At 44.9% G+C, this 16,372-nt stretch overlaps 1 protein-coding gene across 2 annotated transcripts in view; it reads left to right on the top strand.

The window, feature by feature from the left end:
- Nucleotides 1–16,372, top strand: part of FMR1 (FMRP translational regulator 1) — a 2,052,104-nt gene that overhangs the window by 1,337,925 nt on the left and 697,807 nt on the right. For both annotated transcript variants that reach the window (XM_044057587.1, XM_044057588.1), the window contains one exon: nucleotides 2,138–2,247. In XM_044057587.1, the coding sequence (XP_043913522.1) occupies nucleotides 2,138–2,247 (110 nt within the window). The remainder of the gene's footprint in view (nucleotides 1–2,137; nucleotides 2,248–16,372) is intronic.

Here is a 16,372-nt window from a genome sequence, read left to right on the forward strand (position 1 = left end):
CAAACAGACAATCTCTAAATGGATAGGAAATTGCATAAGATTCTGTTACTCCTACCATGGAAAGCAAATTCCACAGAACATAAGACCTCACTCTACAAGGGCTACAGCCACTACCACAGCTTTCTTACGAGGAGTGGCTACCAAGGACATTATTGAGGCGGCTACTTGGACCTCCGTGCATACATTTGCCAAGCATTATAACTTACCTCTATATTCTAGATCCCGAGCAGGGTTTGCCACTGCTGTTTTGCAAGGGATCCTCTCTACACCATAATGCTTCTTCCTCCTCCCCTAGGTTGGCTATGGTATTCTACCCATTTGTTATGACTGCAGATGCATCCTTGAAGGACATAGTACAGTTTTGTACCTACCATAAATGTAGATGTCCGAACAGGATAGCATCTGCAGTCAGGATTACCCACCCTCCTTCCCCTCTGTGGTACTCCTAGGGTATTTACCCTCCTAATAGCTAGCTAGGGGGGGATCTCTTATGGTGTATTTGTTTGTATATATGTACATACATGCTTACTTTTTGTGTTTGCCTACTATTTTTTTTGGAAACATTGGCATTTATCCAAAATTTAGTTTTCCAAGAGGGCAACTGGCATCTGGGGCAAGAAACACTGAGGAAAATGGCGTCGGCTGATGCCTTTATACCCGAAGACCAGGAGAGATGACGTCTGGTGAAGTGCGACACCAGCCGAGGCCAGACCCAGACTTTGGAATCCGGCCGACCGAAGGGCTGCCTGACGACAGGACAACCCATTTGTTATGACTGCAGATGCTATCCTGTTCGGACATCTACATTTATGGTAGGTACAAAACTGTATTTTTCCCTTCGTACTAATCCTTCCTTTTTACCTAAAGTGGCTTCGGAGACAAATATCAATCAATCAATCAACTTACCTGTCTTCTTTCCAAATTTTTAGAACAGGGGTGAATATAAATTGCATTTGTTAGACGTGCATAGACAATTACGTTTCTACTTACACAGGACAAAAACCCATCTCAAGTCTGACCAGTTGTTTGTGTCCTTTGCTATGCCCTTTCTGGACAAACTGGTTTCTAAGGTAACAGTTGCCAGATGGATTTCCTTATGCATCCTTCAGGTTTACAAAGACAAAATCATGTCTCTTCCGAGTAGGATAAATGCCCATTCTATCGGATCTATGGCTACGTCAACTGCCTTTTGGTCTAGAGTGTCTTTGGATGATATTTGTTCAGCGGCTACTTGGTCCTCATCTCATACTTTTATTTTGCATTATAAATTGGACATGGTTTCCAGAGGGAGAGCATCCTTTGGCTTTGCAGTGCTTCAAAATATCCTTCCATGAGGGCCACCCAGGGTTTTTTTTGCTGGTAGCTGGGGACTCTGTCCCGCAGGTTGATGATCAAATGAAGTTAACTACTTCAGATAAAGAAGTTATGTACTCACCATAACGTTCCATCTGAGTAGTTAGACTTCATTTGTCATCAACAGTCCCTCCCTCCTTCCCCCGACCTTCTCTTGGAGCTTTCTGTCTTGGCAGACAGGAGTTGGTGCCTTGCGGCTCTCCTGTTTTTTCATGTTTGTGAAAGTTTTTAGGGTCAGGTTCATGTCTGTGGTATAACAAACTCGATCTGAGGGGAGGGAAGGAGATGGAGGGTTATTATGGGTAAGGGGAGGAGCTTGGATCAGATGCTGGTAAAACTGCCTCCTTGGATCCGATCCGGATCTGACATCCCGTAGGTTGATAACAAATGAATTCTAACTACTCAGATGGACCATTGTGGCGAGTACATTACTTCTTTTTTCATTGTTGTTAATTTTATCCAAAGTATTAGGCATTAAGTACTGTTATGGGTGGCTGGAGCGATTGGGAAGGGATGTTTAATGTACAGCTTTAAAGGGAAATATTTTGTACTGTAGTGTGAGCACCATCTAAAATCAGATTGCAATTTGCAATAGCTATAAATGCTTATAAGAGAGGTAACTTATGTTTTTCAGGTTTACTGAAGAGGTGTGCAAACCCTGAACAGTGCTGTACAGTTTCAAGCTAAGTTATTAGTTTTGTAAGATGACTGCATTAATTTGAAATCATGTGATCAGTGTAAAGTGATCAGTAAGACAGTGGCTAAATTATTGCTTATTTTTTAGGAAAAGTAATAGGAAAAAACGGGAAACTCATTCAGGAAATAGTAGATAAATCCGGAGTTGTCCGAGTGAGAATTGAGGCTGAGAATGACAAGAAGATCCAACAGGAAGAGGTAAGCTGACGAATGTGTATTGCAGCGTGTTTCATACGATCATGTGTACTGCAGTATTTTATGAAGCTAACTATCATGTGTACTGTAGCATTTCATACGAAGTGTACTGCAGTGTTTCATGAAGTATCCTTATAGTACCTGCAAACCTGTAACCAGGAAAAGAGCTTGGTCAGCCATTTCACAATAGTATGACTGTGTCCATCCTGTCTGTATTTTTTATTTTTTTTTGAAGGATTGTTCAGTATTTTCTGTTTAGGAACCTTTATGATTTTTACTTTTCTATGTACTTCAGTTGAGTTTATATATTTATCATGCAAGTAGACTGAAAGTCCATACTGGCCTATGACACCATACTTCTCACTTTTTTAAAATATCAAACAGATTATTTAATAAACTGACGTTCTTCATGCTTCAATGTTGCAGTCATCACACTTTGGTTAGCTGCCTGCAGGTAGCCCTCAGTCAGCCCAAATACCAGAGTATTGGGATTTCTGCGTCAGATGCTGTCACCTCTTCCATGACGTCAGGGGTATAAAACATGCAGCTGATGCCGTTACATCAGCTTTTCTTGTCGCGTGGGAGCCCGAAGCAGAAGCAGATGTTCTTCATCTCACATTGCTGCAGTCCTTACACTTGGGTAGTCCGCTGTCCTCGGTCGGCCCGAATATCAAAGTATAAGGCTGACGTTGGTCAAGGCGCATTAGACTGACATCAGGACGTCAGGGTACAAATGCGCATGACCGACGTCATATCCTCAGTCTTTTTTGCCGCATGGTCCGATGCAGAAGCAGCGTTGCAAGTGCCGTTCGGCATTCTGAAATTTTTCGAGTTCGGAGTTTCAGACCGAGTCAAAGTTGGCTAAGTACCCCGTTGGGGAATATTTTAGTTTTTTCTTGCTTCAGTGGTTTACCGGATGTCAGAAAAAGTGAATAACTGTATTTCTTGTGGGAAACAGATACCGCATAGAGATTATCATACTTTGTGTATTCCTTGCTTAGGGCCTGAGCACGGCGTTGTTGGGTGTCGCTTTGTGCTAGATTCAATAAGCGCACTATTAAGAGAAGGTTAGACTGTGCCAGGTTAGTCTTCGGAAGCGGTGCAATTACAATATGCCGCCGGATGCTCCGACGCCGCTTCGCAGAAGCGCAAGGATAAAGCAGCTAAGTCCAGGCAAGATGAGTCATCCGTGCGGACGCCGGTTCTTTAGAGGTGTCGGTGGAGCCGGTGGTTCCACCGGAGGTTTCTCTGGAGTCCCAGGGGGAGACCTTGTTATTGCAGGATGTGGCCTCTCAGGAGGCAGGTCAGGCTGAAGGGGCTTCTCAGGTTACTGTACTCCCCTCCCTTCCTAGGGTGGTTAGACCTTCTCCTTCTGTTTCCAAGGCTTCCCCCAGAGGCAGGCCAGGTTTAGCTTCAGTTGGGGGTCACTCCTAGTTCTTCAGGATCTGTGCCCAAGAAGCATATGCTTAAAATGGCAGAAGATTTGATTACTTTGATTAGAGGTTCTTTGCCCCCTCCTGATAAGAGGCCTAGGGTGGAACCTGAGTTGGGGAGTTTTGAACAGGCTTCAGATGTTTCAGAGTCTTCGGCTGAAGACTTGCAGGAGTATTCTCCTTATTCTGATTCTGATGTGGATGATTCTACTCCTTCTGCTTCTCCTCCTGAGGATTTTTCTTTTTCAGAGACTCTTCATTCCATGAGGGAGCATTTTAAGTGGGAAGGTCAGGACTTCTCTGATTACAGGAAAAGGCTTAGGGAATTTTTGTTTTTACCCCAGCATAGGCCTTTGGCTATACCTCCTGTTCTGGATGTTGTGGAGGATGTGTTTGCAGAGGCTTCTCTTAATCCTGATTCTTTGCCTCCTGCTCCTGTTAAACCGGATAGGTACTATAGGGTGCCTGAAGCTCATAAGTATCTTTTTAAGAGTCCTAGGGGACCCAGAAACTGTCAGTCAGGGGCCTAAGGGGGTTAAGGCTTCTGTTGTTAAAAATCCGGTTCCTCCAGATAAAGAGGCCAGGGCTTTGGATAGGTGGGGAAAGAAAGTCTATACTTCTTCCACCCTAGCTATGAGGGCTCTGAATTGCCAGTTTCACATGGTGAAATACCAAAACTATCTACTTTCTCAGTTGAAGTCTAAGGTAGATGCTCTGGCGGAAGGTATTGAGTGTAAAGAGTTACAAGATTTGGTACATGTCTCTGAACAAGTGGGAAAGCATTCTTTGCAATGTGGTTTTGATGCTGTACAGGCCTCGTCCAGGGTGGCTGCCACTGGGTCAGTTCTTCGCAGGCATGCCTGGCTGAGGGATCAGAATTTATCTGAACATGTTAAGACGAGGATTTTAGATGCTCCTTTACAATCTGATGTGTTGTTTGGTTCACCTGTTGAGGCAGTCTTAAAGAAAATGGAAGACAAGGCTAAGTCTATGCAGACTGTTAAAGATTTTTTGCAGGTTCAGCCTCCGAAGTTTAGCAGAAATTGGCCTACCAAGGGGTGGACGTATCCTTCTTATGATTCCCAGTCTAGGGGTAGGTCTAGACGTGGTAGGGGCAGAGCTCAGGGCTCTTTCAGGTCTAGAACAGGGAGTTCACCTGCACAGTCTTCTGGTGAGGGTAGGGGTCAGTCCTTTCGTAAACAGACCCAATGACCTACCTTTTCAGCTGCCAGAGCCTTCTCGTCTGGCAGCACCTTTGGGAGGAAGGTTGGCACTTTTCAAGGAAAATTGGAGTTTAATTACCCAAGACAGATGGGTATTGGATATCATACACCGAGGTTACAGGTTTTATTTCCATACCTTGCCTCCTTTCCAAGGCATGCCAGACGTTCCTCCTCAGCAAAGAATAGAGGCTCACAAACAAATTTCTCTGCTGCTCCAAATAGGGGCCATACAACCGGTCCCTCTGTCAGAAGTGGGCCTAGGATTTTATTCTCACCTGTTCCTAGTACCAAAGAAGGGGAACACGTGGAGACCAATTTTGGATTTATCTATCCTCAACACTTATCTGGACATTCCCAAGTTCAAAATGTTGACGTTACAACAGCTTTTACCTCTGCTGGGCAAAGATCACTGGATGGTGACTCTGGATCTCAAGGAGGCTTACCTTCATGTTCCTATCAGGCTAAGTTGCAGGAAGTATCTACGTTTTGGCTGGGACTTCTCATTATCAGTTCTCTGCATTGCCCTTTGGCTTATCTACTGCCCAGAGTGTTCACGAAGGTTCTGGCTCCAGTGATAGCTTTCTTCAGGCTAAGAGGAATACAGATCTATCCTTATTTGGACGATTGCCTGATTCTGGCTCAAGGTAAGGACGAACTTCTTCATCATCTACATTATGTGATAGCAGTGCTAAGATGCCTGGGGTATTCTGTGAACGAAATAAAATCCAGTCTAGTACCCTCTCAGGACATGTGCTTTCTGGGTGTGAGACTGAATACAGCATCCCAGATGGCCTTTTTGACCTCGGACAAACAACAGAATCTTTCTCTTTACTTCCATCAATTGTCTCATCAGTCCAGGCTGACTGCAAGGACAGTCCTTCAAGCCTTGAGGTTCATGGCATCTTGTATTCTGGTGCTTCCCAATGCCAAACTGCATATGAGGAAGCTACAATGGTATCTCAAAAATGTATGGACACAGCACTGCCAGGATATGGACACTGTCATTCAGATAATACCTTGCATTCAAAAGGAATTTTTGTGGTGGGCTCAGGAATGTCACCTAAACAAGGGACTCTCTGTGACCCGCCAGAGGCGAGTCAGATTCTAACGACAGATGCCTCAGACAAAGCTTGGGAGCTCATCTAAATGGAAAGTGGATACAAGACAAGTGGCCTGCCAGACTTCTACATCTACATATCAATCTGAAGGAGATGTTAGCAGTCCAATTTGCATTAATAGCTTTCAAGGATTTACTTCTTCCAGGGCAGGTGTTGATTCTAACAGACAACACAACTGTCATGTGGTACATCAACAAGCAAGGGGGAACACATTCTTATCCTCTGTGCAGACAAGCAATGATTTTGTGGGAGACTGCTCTCAGTTTACAGCTAAATCTTCAGGCAAGGTTTCTGCCGGGAGCACAGAACTCCTTAGCAGATGTGTTGAGCAGACAAATAATGGATCCCCACGAGTGGAAATTGGATCCTCAAGTTTTTCAGAAATTGACAGTGTCATGGGGAACTCCAGACATAGATCTGTTCGCTTCTCCACTAAACTACCAGTTGCCAAAGTTTTGCACAAAATGTTTTCATCCCACAGCCTGGAAAGTGGATGCTCTGTCATTCAATTGGAGCAATCTTCATGTGTATGCCTTTCCACCTCTGCCTCTCCTCCCAAAGGTACTTCTGAAGGTCAGACAGGACAAACCAAAGATGATTTTAATAGCTCCAGATTGGCCTCGACAGCATTGGTACCCACTACTGAGAAGTCTGGTACGGGAGCCGCCATGGCCTTTACCTTTGATTCCACACCTGCTGTCTCAGGAGGACAGTCATTTACTCAATGTCAAACTTCATTCTCTTCACCTGACAGCCTGGCATATTCTGTTTTAAACCCTGGAGGGTTTCAGCTTCCACAGCGAGTTTTGAATGTTATTTTGGAGGCCAGAAGGCCTAGTACAAGGAAAGTGTACGCAGATAAATGGAAGAGGTTTTGTTTTGGAGTGCAGCAAAAGCATTTGATGTTTCTAAGCCTAATTTAAGTGTGGCTCTTCAATATCTTACTGAGTTACTGGACAAAGGTTTGTCATTCTCTTCTATTAAGATTCATGCTGCAGCAATTTCTGCTCACTATGATTGTGACCCACCATTGTTTTCTCATCCTTTGTTTAAGCAATTCCTTAGAGGGGCAAAGAATATAAGACCCCCACGAAGAGCTCCTACTCCTGCTTGGGATCTCAATTTTGTGTTGGAGAAACTCACTCTACAACCTTTTGAGCCTGCAGCTACTGCTGAGTTGAAATATTTATCATGGAAGACTGCTTTTTTGTTAGCCATTACCTCTGCGAGAAGGGTTTCTGAATTACAGGCCCTTAGGCAGTTGAGCCTTTCTTAATTTTCCATAAGGATAGGGTATCTTTGCGTACTAATCCTTCCTTTATGCCTAAAGTGGTTTCTAGTGTGGCTTTAAACCAAACTATTCATTTGCCTACCTTTTATGCAAACCCCAAAATAAAGGGGAAAAGATTTTGCACACTTTGGATATACACAGGCAGTTGCGATATTATTTGAGCAGAACTAAAGGGTTCAGGCAGTCTCAGCAGTTATTTGTTTCTTTTGCTTTGAGTTCTCAGGGCAAGCCTGTGTCAAAACAAACTATTTCTAGGTGGATTGGGTGTTGCATTGCTTTCTGTTATTCCCATCATGGCAAGGAGGTTCCAGCTGGGATTAGGCCTCATTCCACTAGGGCTACTGCCACTTCAACAGCTTTTTAAGGGGTGGCAACTAAAGATATCTTGGAGGCAGCTACCTGGAGTTCAGTGCATACTTTCTCTAAGCATTATCACCTTCCACTTTACTCTAAATCTAGGGCTGGTTTTGCCACTGCTATTTTACAGGGCATTTTGGCAGCCCCTGCTTCTTTATAGTTGTGCCATCCTCCCTTACCTCTGCTTTGGGATTCTACCCAAGTGTAAGGACTGCAGCAATGTGAGATGAAGAACATAGTACAGTTTTGTACCTACCATAAATGTAGATGTTCGAAGATCCACATTGCTGCAGTCCAATTCCCTCCCTCCTTCCCCTCTGTGGTTAGAGGCGGTTGTGTGGGTTGGATTGTACATATTGTGTATATTGTATATATTGTACATATTATTACTGCTAAGGTGGTTGGTTGGTTGTTTGTTGTCTTTGGGTTTTTGACCTTTCTTGTTAGGGTCTTCTGACATCTGGGGCAAGAAAAGACTGAGGATATGACGTCGGTCATGCGCATTTGTACCCTGACGTCCTGATGTCAGTCTAATGCGCCTTGACCGATGTCAGCCTTATACTTTGATATTCGGGCCGACCGAGGACAGCGGACTACCCAAGTGTAAGGACTGCAGCAATGTGGATCTTCGAACATCTACATTTATGGTAGGTACAAAACTGTACTTTTGCAAATGCTGGTTGGCCACTACCTGAAATTTTCATTTTTCGGGTTTCAAACCTGAAGTCTTCTAAAGCTAAGTACCCCATTGGGGGTCCTTTTTTCTTGCTCTAATCAATGTCAGAAAAAGTTAATTGTCTTGCCTGTGGAATGCAAATACCTCACAAAGGTTTTCATTCTTACGGCGTCACCTGTTTAGGCCCAGACCACGACGTCCCTCGCTGTCGGTTTTGTGCCTTGTTCAATGCCCGAACTGTTCGTCATCGGGCTATTTTTGTCTCTAAATTGTTTCGCTCTCCTTCTCTGTATTCCAAAATGGCTTCGATAAGCCATCCGACTACCGATCTTCTGAAAAAACGCAAGGATAAAGACAGACCGCCTAGGTCCAAAACTGCCGACGACGCTTCCATTAAGCTAGTTTCCAGTCCGCCGGTACTCAGTGAGGCACTTTCGCAGCCCCTGTTACCCACTTCTACAGATTCACAGGCCTCTACAGAGACCCATTCGGAGTCCAGTATACCGCAAGATGCTTCTTCGACTATGGAACCTGCGGATGTCTCTACCTTGGATGAGTCCGAACCCGCTGTGCAGGCACCGGCTTCTGAGGGTGTATTCAGACCCTTCCGATGGTCGTATTAAACCGACTGCTTCGTTAATGACTAAAACTACCGAATTTCTCAGGCCCAGAGTTTGCACTACGCCTAGGAAACCGATGACTAAAGCGCATTCTCAAGCTCCCATGTCATAGAAACAAATGCTTAGAATGGCTGAAGACCTTATTACTTTAATTAGGGGAAGCCAGCCTTCCCCCTCTAAAAGACAAAAAAAAATTGATTTTCCTTTTGTTTCTGCAGACCATGAGTTCGAAGACTCTGACCCCTGTGATTACCAGGACATACCCTTATCTACCTATGAGGATTCAGATGCAGAGGATTCCATTCCCTCTGCCTCCCCCCAGAGGACTTTTCTTTCGGTGAAACCTTGCATACCCTAAGAGAGCATTTCCGCTGGGAATACAAGGACTACCCACAGTTCAAAAAGAGACTCAGGGAATTTTTAGACTTGCCTCAGCATAGGCCTCTAGCTATATCCCCTGTCCTGGATATTGTAGATGATGTCTTCATGGAATCCAGTCTTACCCCTGATACTTTACCACCAGCTATTAGAAAGCCTGACAGGTACTACAGAGTACCTGACTCTCACAAATTTCTCTTTAAAAATCCCACTGCGGACCAGAGACCATTTCTCCAGGGACTTAAGGGTATTAAGGCTACTACAGCCAAAAACCCTACCCCTTTGGACAGGGATTCTAGAGCTCTAGACAGATGAGGTAAGAAGGTATATACCTCTGAAACTCTTGCCATCAGGGCTTTAAATTGCCAGTTTCACATGTTGAAGTACCAACAGCATATTATGCAACTAATTAAACAAAAAAATGTTGTTGATTCCTGATTGTGCAGAAAATAAAGACTTACAAGAGTTAATGCATTCTGCAAACCAAGTTGGTAAACATACTTTGCAGTGTGGTTTTGGTGCCTTAGAAGCATCTTGCAGGGCTGCTGTCACTGGGTTTGTTCTGAGAAGGCATGCTTGGCTGAAGGAACAAATCTTGCCAGACCATGTCAAAGCAAAATTACTAGATGCTCCATTAAACCAAGAATGTTTGTTTGGCTCAAAAGCAGTAGTAGTTCTTAAAAAGATGGAGGAAAAAGCTAAATCTATGCAAATTGTTAAAGATTTCTTACAGGTACAGCCACCTAGATTCAGTAGGCATTGGCCTTCAAAAAACCGGTCCTTTCCAGTCCCTCCCAGACCTTCTCAGCCCAAAACCAGGGGCAGCAGACCACAAAGACTACAGTCTCAGGGTATGCACAAATCTAAACAATGGAGTGCTCCCTCCTCAAAAACAGGGAGTGATAAGCCACCCTCTTATGGAAAAAGTTCACAATAACTTGTCCCTCATCCTTCCCAGCCATGCCAAAGTACTTGCACCCCTAGGAGGAAAACTTGCCCTGCATGCAAAAAACTGGAAGTATATTACCCAGGACAGATGGGTCATAAACACTGTATCCCAGGGATACGGATTCTGCTTCCACTCACTGCCAACCCCAAGCGGATTGTCAGACCTTTCTCCAAACCAGTGGGCAGAGGCCCAAAAGCAAGTACTTTCTCTTCTCAATGTCAGGGCTATTCAACCTGTTCCAACAGAGCAAAGGGGACAGGGTTTCTACTCCAGACTGTTCCTGGTGCCCAGAAAAGAGAACTCTTGGCACCCTATTCTGGATCTGTCAACTCCTGGTGGTACCAAAATACAGAATGCTTACACTTCAGCAGCTGCTTCCTATGCTAGTCAAGGACTCTTGGCTAGTCACCTTAGACATAAAAGAAGCTTATCTGCACATCCCTATAAGGGAATCTTGCAGGAAATATCTATGTTTCAGGGCAGGCTCTATGCACTATCAGTTCTCTGCACTTCCCTTTGGCTTATCTAATGTGCCCAGGGTATTCACAAGGTGCCTGGCTCCAGCCATTGCATACTGCAGGCAGAGAAATATTCAAATTTACCCATACTTGGATGATTGCCTGATTCAGGCGGACAGTCAGGAATTACTACCTCAGCACCTGACGTTTGTAGAGAGACTCCTAACTTCTCTGGAGTGTACCATCAACGAAAAGAAATCACATCTGGTACCCACCCAAAAGATTGTATTCCTGGGAGCAAGCTTGAACATAACTTCCCAGATGGCATTCCTCACTCCAGAAAAGCAGGTTTATTTGACAAATTACTTCAAACTACTGGTCACCCAAACCCAGCTATCTGCAAGAAAAATACTGCAAGCCCTAGGGTTCATGGCCTCATGCATTCTGCTAATTCCATATGCAAGAGTGTGTATGAGGAAACTTCAGTGGTACTTAAAAAGTCTCTGGTGTCAACATTCTCAAGACCTGGAAACAGTGATTCCTATCATTCCTTGCCTAAGGACAGAGTTCCTTTGGTGGGCAGAGGCTTGCAACCACAACAAGGGATTCCCTTTCACTCAACCCCCTGCCTCCCAAATGCTGACAACAGACGCATCAGACTATGCATGGGGGGCTCACATGGCAGGCAAATGCATTCAAATGGAGTCCAGGACAAATTCACCTGCATATCAATCAAAAAGAAATGTTAGCTATACAGAATGCACTGGCAGCCTTCAAATACCTTATCCTGCCAGGACAGCTCTTGATAAACACCACATTTATGTGGTATATAAGCAGGAGGGACTCATTCCTACCCACTCTGCAGGTTAACCGTGGCTCTGTGGAACACAGCCTTGAGCAGTCAAGTGCACCTGCAAGCTCAAGTCCTGCCAAGCAAACAAAATTCACTGGCAGACGACAAGCTGAAATCTAATGGACCCACACGAGTGGAAACAGGAGCCCAACTCCTTCAAACTTCTAATACACAGGTGGGGGACACTAAAGGTGGACCTCTTTGCTTCCCCCCAAAACCATCAACTGTGCAAATTTTACACCAGAAATCCCCACAGCCAAGCATGGAAAGTGGATGCCCTATCCTTTACATGGGAAAACCTCTCAATTTATGCCTTCACCTCCTGTGCCCCTCCTTTCAAAAGTACAACACAAGATCAAACAGGACAGGCCAAGGACAATCCTTATTGCATCAGACTGGCGACGCCAGCACTGGTACCCACTCCTACGCAGTCTGACAGCAGTGCCACCCTGGCACCTACATCAGACCCCCTCTCTGCAGCAGGAGGGACAGATTTTGCATCCTCAGCTGCAAACCCTGAACCTGGCAGCCTGGCTTATTCCCTGAATACATCACCAGCAACCCTCAGCAAACAGGTGCTGGATGTTATCCTTGAGGCCAGGAGGCCTAGTACTAGGAAATCCTGTTCAGAAAAGTGGAAAAGATACTGTTCTTGGAGCCAGTCTTAAGGAAAGGACACAGCCGTGCCCACCTTACCTCAAATCCTAGATTGTCTAGCAGAGCTGCTCCACAAAGGCCTATCCTTCTCATCAGTTAAGATTCATGCCTCTGCCATCTCAGCTCATTACAGTACTGAGCCCCACCCCTTTTCTCTCACCCTCTGATCAAACAGTTCCTGAGAGGAGCTAACAATTTAAGACCCCCCCCCCAACAAGGAGAGCTCCGACTCCTGCCTGGGACCATAACTTTGTACTAGAGAAGCTCACACTCCCCCCTTTTGAGCCTGCTGCTACAGCAAAGTTAAAATTCCTCTCTTGGAAAACAGCCTTACTTCTAGCATCACTTCAGCAAAAAAAGTGTCTGAGTTACAGGCCCTTACGGCTATGGAACCCTTCATTATCTTCCATGTAGAAAGGGTTTCCCTCAGGACTAACCCATCATTTATGCCCAAGGTGGTATCCAGTGTGGCTTTAAACCAGTCCATCCATTTACCAACCTTTTTTCCTAATCCTCAGAATAAAGGGGAAAGGATCCTGTACTCCTTGGGCATGCACAAGACGGCTCAGGTTCTACCTTGACAGGACTAAACCTTTCATAAAATCTGGCTAGCTGCTAGTCAGCTTTGCTACAGGGGCAGAGGACAAGGCCATTTCAAAGCAAACCATTTCTAAATAGATAGCACACTGCATCCATTTCTGCTACAAACACCATTGAAAACCTACCCCACAGGGTGTCAGATATCATTCCACTAGGGTTACCTCAACCTCTACAGCATTTCTCAGGGGAGTCCCTACCAGGGACATCTTGGAAGCTGCAACCTGGAGTTCTGTACACACCTTCACCAAGCATTACCACTTGCCTATCTTTTCTAAATCCAGAGCTGGATTTCCCTCTGCTAGCCAGCCCCAATACTTCTTGACTGCCTCCACCCTTCCTCAGCTTTGGGAATCAACCCAAGTGTGATGATTGCAACAGTGAAACACGAAGAACATAGTGCAGTTGTGTACACTTACCATAATTTCAGGTGTTTGAGTGTATTCACTGTTGCAGTCCTGGATGTTCTTCATGTTTCACTGTTGCAGTCTTTATATTTGGGTAATCTGCTGGCAGGTTGCCCTCAGTCGGCCTGAATTCCAAAGTCTTGGGTCCTGCGGCAGTTGCTGTCTCCTCTTCCATGACGTCAGGTCATCAGGGGTATAAAAACATGCAGCCAACGCCATTTTCTTTAGTCTTTCTTGCCACACTGTGCCCGAAGCAGAAGCATTTCACAAGTGCCGGTCGGCCGACTACTGAAATATTCTAGTTTGAGTTTCAGAACCGAAGTCTTCACTAAAGCTAAGTACCCTGTTGTGGAAACTTTTTTCAGATTTAACTACCCAGAAATGTCATTGGATAGTAATCCGACTACCGGAGTACATAAAAAACGCAAAGAAAAGGACAGAGAAAGGCAGTCGAGATCCAAAACCGACGACAAAGCTTCTCCTAAACCAGTCGCTGGTTCGCCGGTACTCAGTGAGGCGCTTTCACGGCCCCTGATAACCTGCTACCTTCGAGTCGCAGGCCTCTACCGACACCCATGTGGAGTTCGGCATGCTGCAAGATACTCAAGGTGTTGGACCGACGGATGTATCTCCGTCAGATGGGTCTGGAGCCGCTGAGCAGGCACTGGCTTCTGAGAGTGTATTCAGACCTCAACATTTGTATATCAAACCGACGAAAGCTGCAAAACCAAAGACTAAAGCAACTTCTAAAACTAAAAAACTAACGCATGAGCCACGTGCCCAGGCCTCTATGCCTAAAAACAGATGATCATAATGGCTGAAGACCTTATTACCTTGATCAGAGGTACCCATCCCCCTCCTAATAAGAGACCTAGGCAAGACACTGATTATGAATCTTCAGATCAGGTTTCTATTTCTTTTGATTCCTCTTCTGATCAGGAATTATCTATGCCTCCCTATGAGGATTCTGATGCTGAGGAGTCTATTCCATCTGCATCTCCTCCTGAGGATTATTCATTTGTAGAAACCTTGCATACTTTGAGGGAGCATTTTCACTGGGAGAATCAAAAAAGAGGCTCGGGGATTTCCTTCTTCTCCCTCAGCACAGGCCTTTAGCCATTCCCCCTGTTTTAGACATTGTTGATGATGTGTTTTCGGAGTCAAGCCTGACCCCTGACTCCTTACCTCCAGCTCCCAGTAAGCCTGACAGATATTACAGGGTCCCTGACTCACATAAATTTTTATTCAGAAACCCTGCTGCTGATCCTGAAATTATTTCACAGGGTCCAAAGGGAGTAAAGGCCTCAACAGCAAAAAATCCTACCCCCTCTGACAGAGATTCAAGGGCGCTGGACAGATGGGGGAAAAAGGGTTATACATCTGCAACCTTGGCAATCAGGGCCTTAAACTGTCAATTTCATATGCTTAAGTACCAACAACATGTTATGGGATTGCAGAAACAGAAAATGATGTTCTGCAAGACAAATTCTGCAGGCTCAGGGCTTCATGGCATCCTGCATCCTACTGCTTCCATATGCAAGACTGCATATGAGGAAACTTCAATGGTACCTAAAAAGTTTATAGAGTCAACATTCTCACAGTCTGGAAACAATGATTCCTCTCATTCCCTGCCTGCGACAGGAGTTTCTATGGTGGGCAAAGGCATGTCACCAAAACATGGGATGGCCATTCACTCTACCCCCTGCCAGCCAAACCATAACAGACGCATCAGATTATGCCTGGGAGGGCCCACATGGCAGGAAGATGCATTCAGAGCATGTGGTCACCAAATCAAATGCATCTACATATCAACCAGAAAGAGATGCTAGCTGTTCAAAATGCCCTAACAGCCTTCAAGGACTTACTTCATCCAGGACAACTACTGATAGACGGACAACACCACAGTCATGTGGTATATAAACAAGCAAGGGGGCACACACTCATACCCCCTATGCATATTAGCCATGGCACTGTGGGACACAGCTTTGACGTACCAAATACATCTTCAAGCTCAATTCCTGCCAGGAAAACAAAACACTGTGGCAGACGATTTAAGCAGAAACCTTATGGATCCTCACGAGTGGAAACTAAATCCACAAGTCTTCAGCATGATAACAGAGAAATGGTGGAGCCCAGACATAGATCTGTTTGCCTCTCCTCAAAATTATCAATTGAAAAAATTCTGCACATGGACTTATCACAGACAAGCATGGAAAGTGGACGCCCTATCAGTTTATGCCTTTCCGCCTCTGCCTCTTCTCCCCAAGGTCCTCCTAAACGTCAGACAAGATAAACCAAAGATGATACTAATTGCCCCGGACTGGCCCCGCCAATACTGGTACCCAATCCTAAGGAACTTGTCTCAATATCCAGCATGGATCTTGCCTCAGAGACCACAGCTACTGTCCCAGCAAAACAATCAGATCCTGCACAATCAACTACAGACTCTGAACCTGGCAGCATGGCTGATCATGTAATCATACAAGCAACTCCTCTCAGTAAAGCTGTGATGGATGTCATTTTGGAAGCTAGAAGGCCTAGTACTAGAAAATCTTATGCTGACAAATGGAAGAGATTATGTGCTTGGAATCAAGCACAAGAAACTGATGCAGCAGAACCAAATATTCCTCAGATATTGCAATACTTAACTGAGATGCTTGACAAAGGCCTATCTTTCTCATCAATTAAAATCCATGCCTCTTCCATTTTGGCTCATTACAATACAGAGCCATCAATCTTTTCTCATCCTTTGCTAAAGCAGTATCTTAGAGGAGCCAGAAATTTAAGGCCTCCTAGAAGATCACCACTGCCTGCATGGGACCTCAATTATGTGTTGGAAAAGCTCACCCTGCCTCCATTTGAACCAGCTGCTACCACTGATATAAAGTTCTTATGATGGAAATCAGCTCAATCAGCTCTGCTACTAGCAATTACTTTAGCAAGAAGACTTTCAGAGCTACAGGCCCTCATGGCTGTAGAGCCTTTTATTATATTTTACTAAGGCAGGGTATCTCTGAGGACAAATCCTACTTTTATGCCTAAGGTGGTTTCCAGTGTGGCTCTTAACCAAACAATTCATCTGCCAACCTTTTATCCAAATCCGCAGAACAA

Source organism: Protopterus annectens, chromosome 15.part0, assembly GCF_019279795.1.
Source record: "Protopterus annectens isolate FY-2018-M chromosome 15.part0, PAN1.0, whole genome shotgun sequence".
NCBI classification, from domain to species: Eukaryota; Metazoa; Chordata; order Ceratodontiformes; family Protopteridae; genus Protopterus; species Protopterus annectens.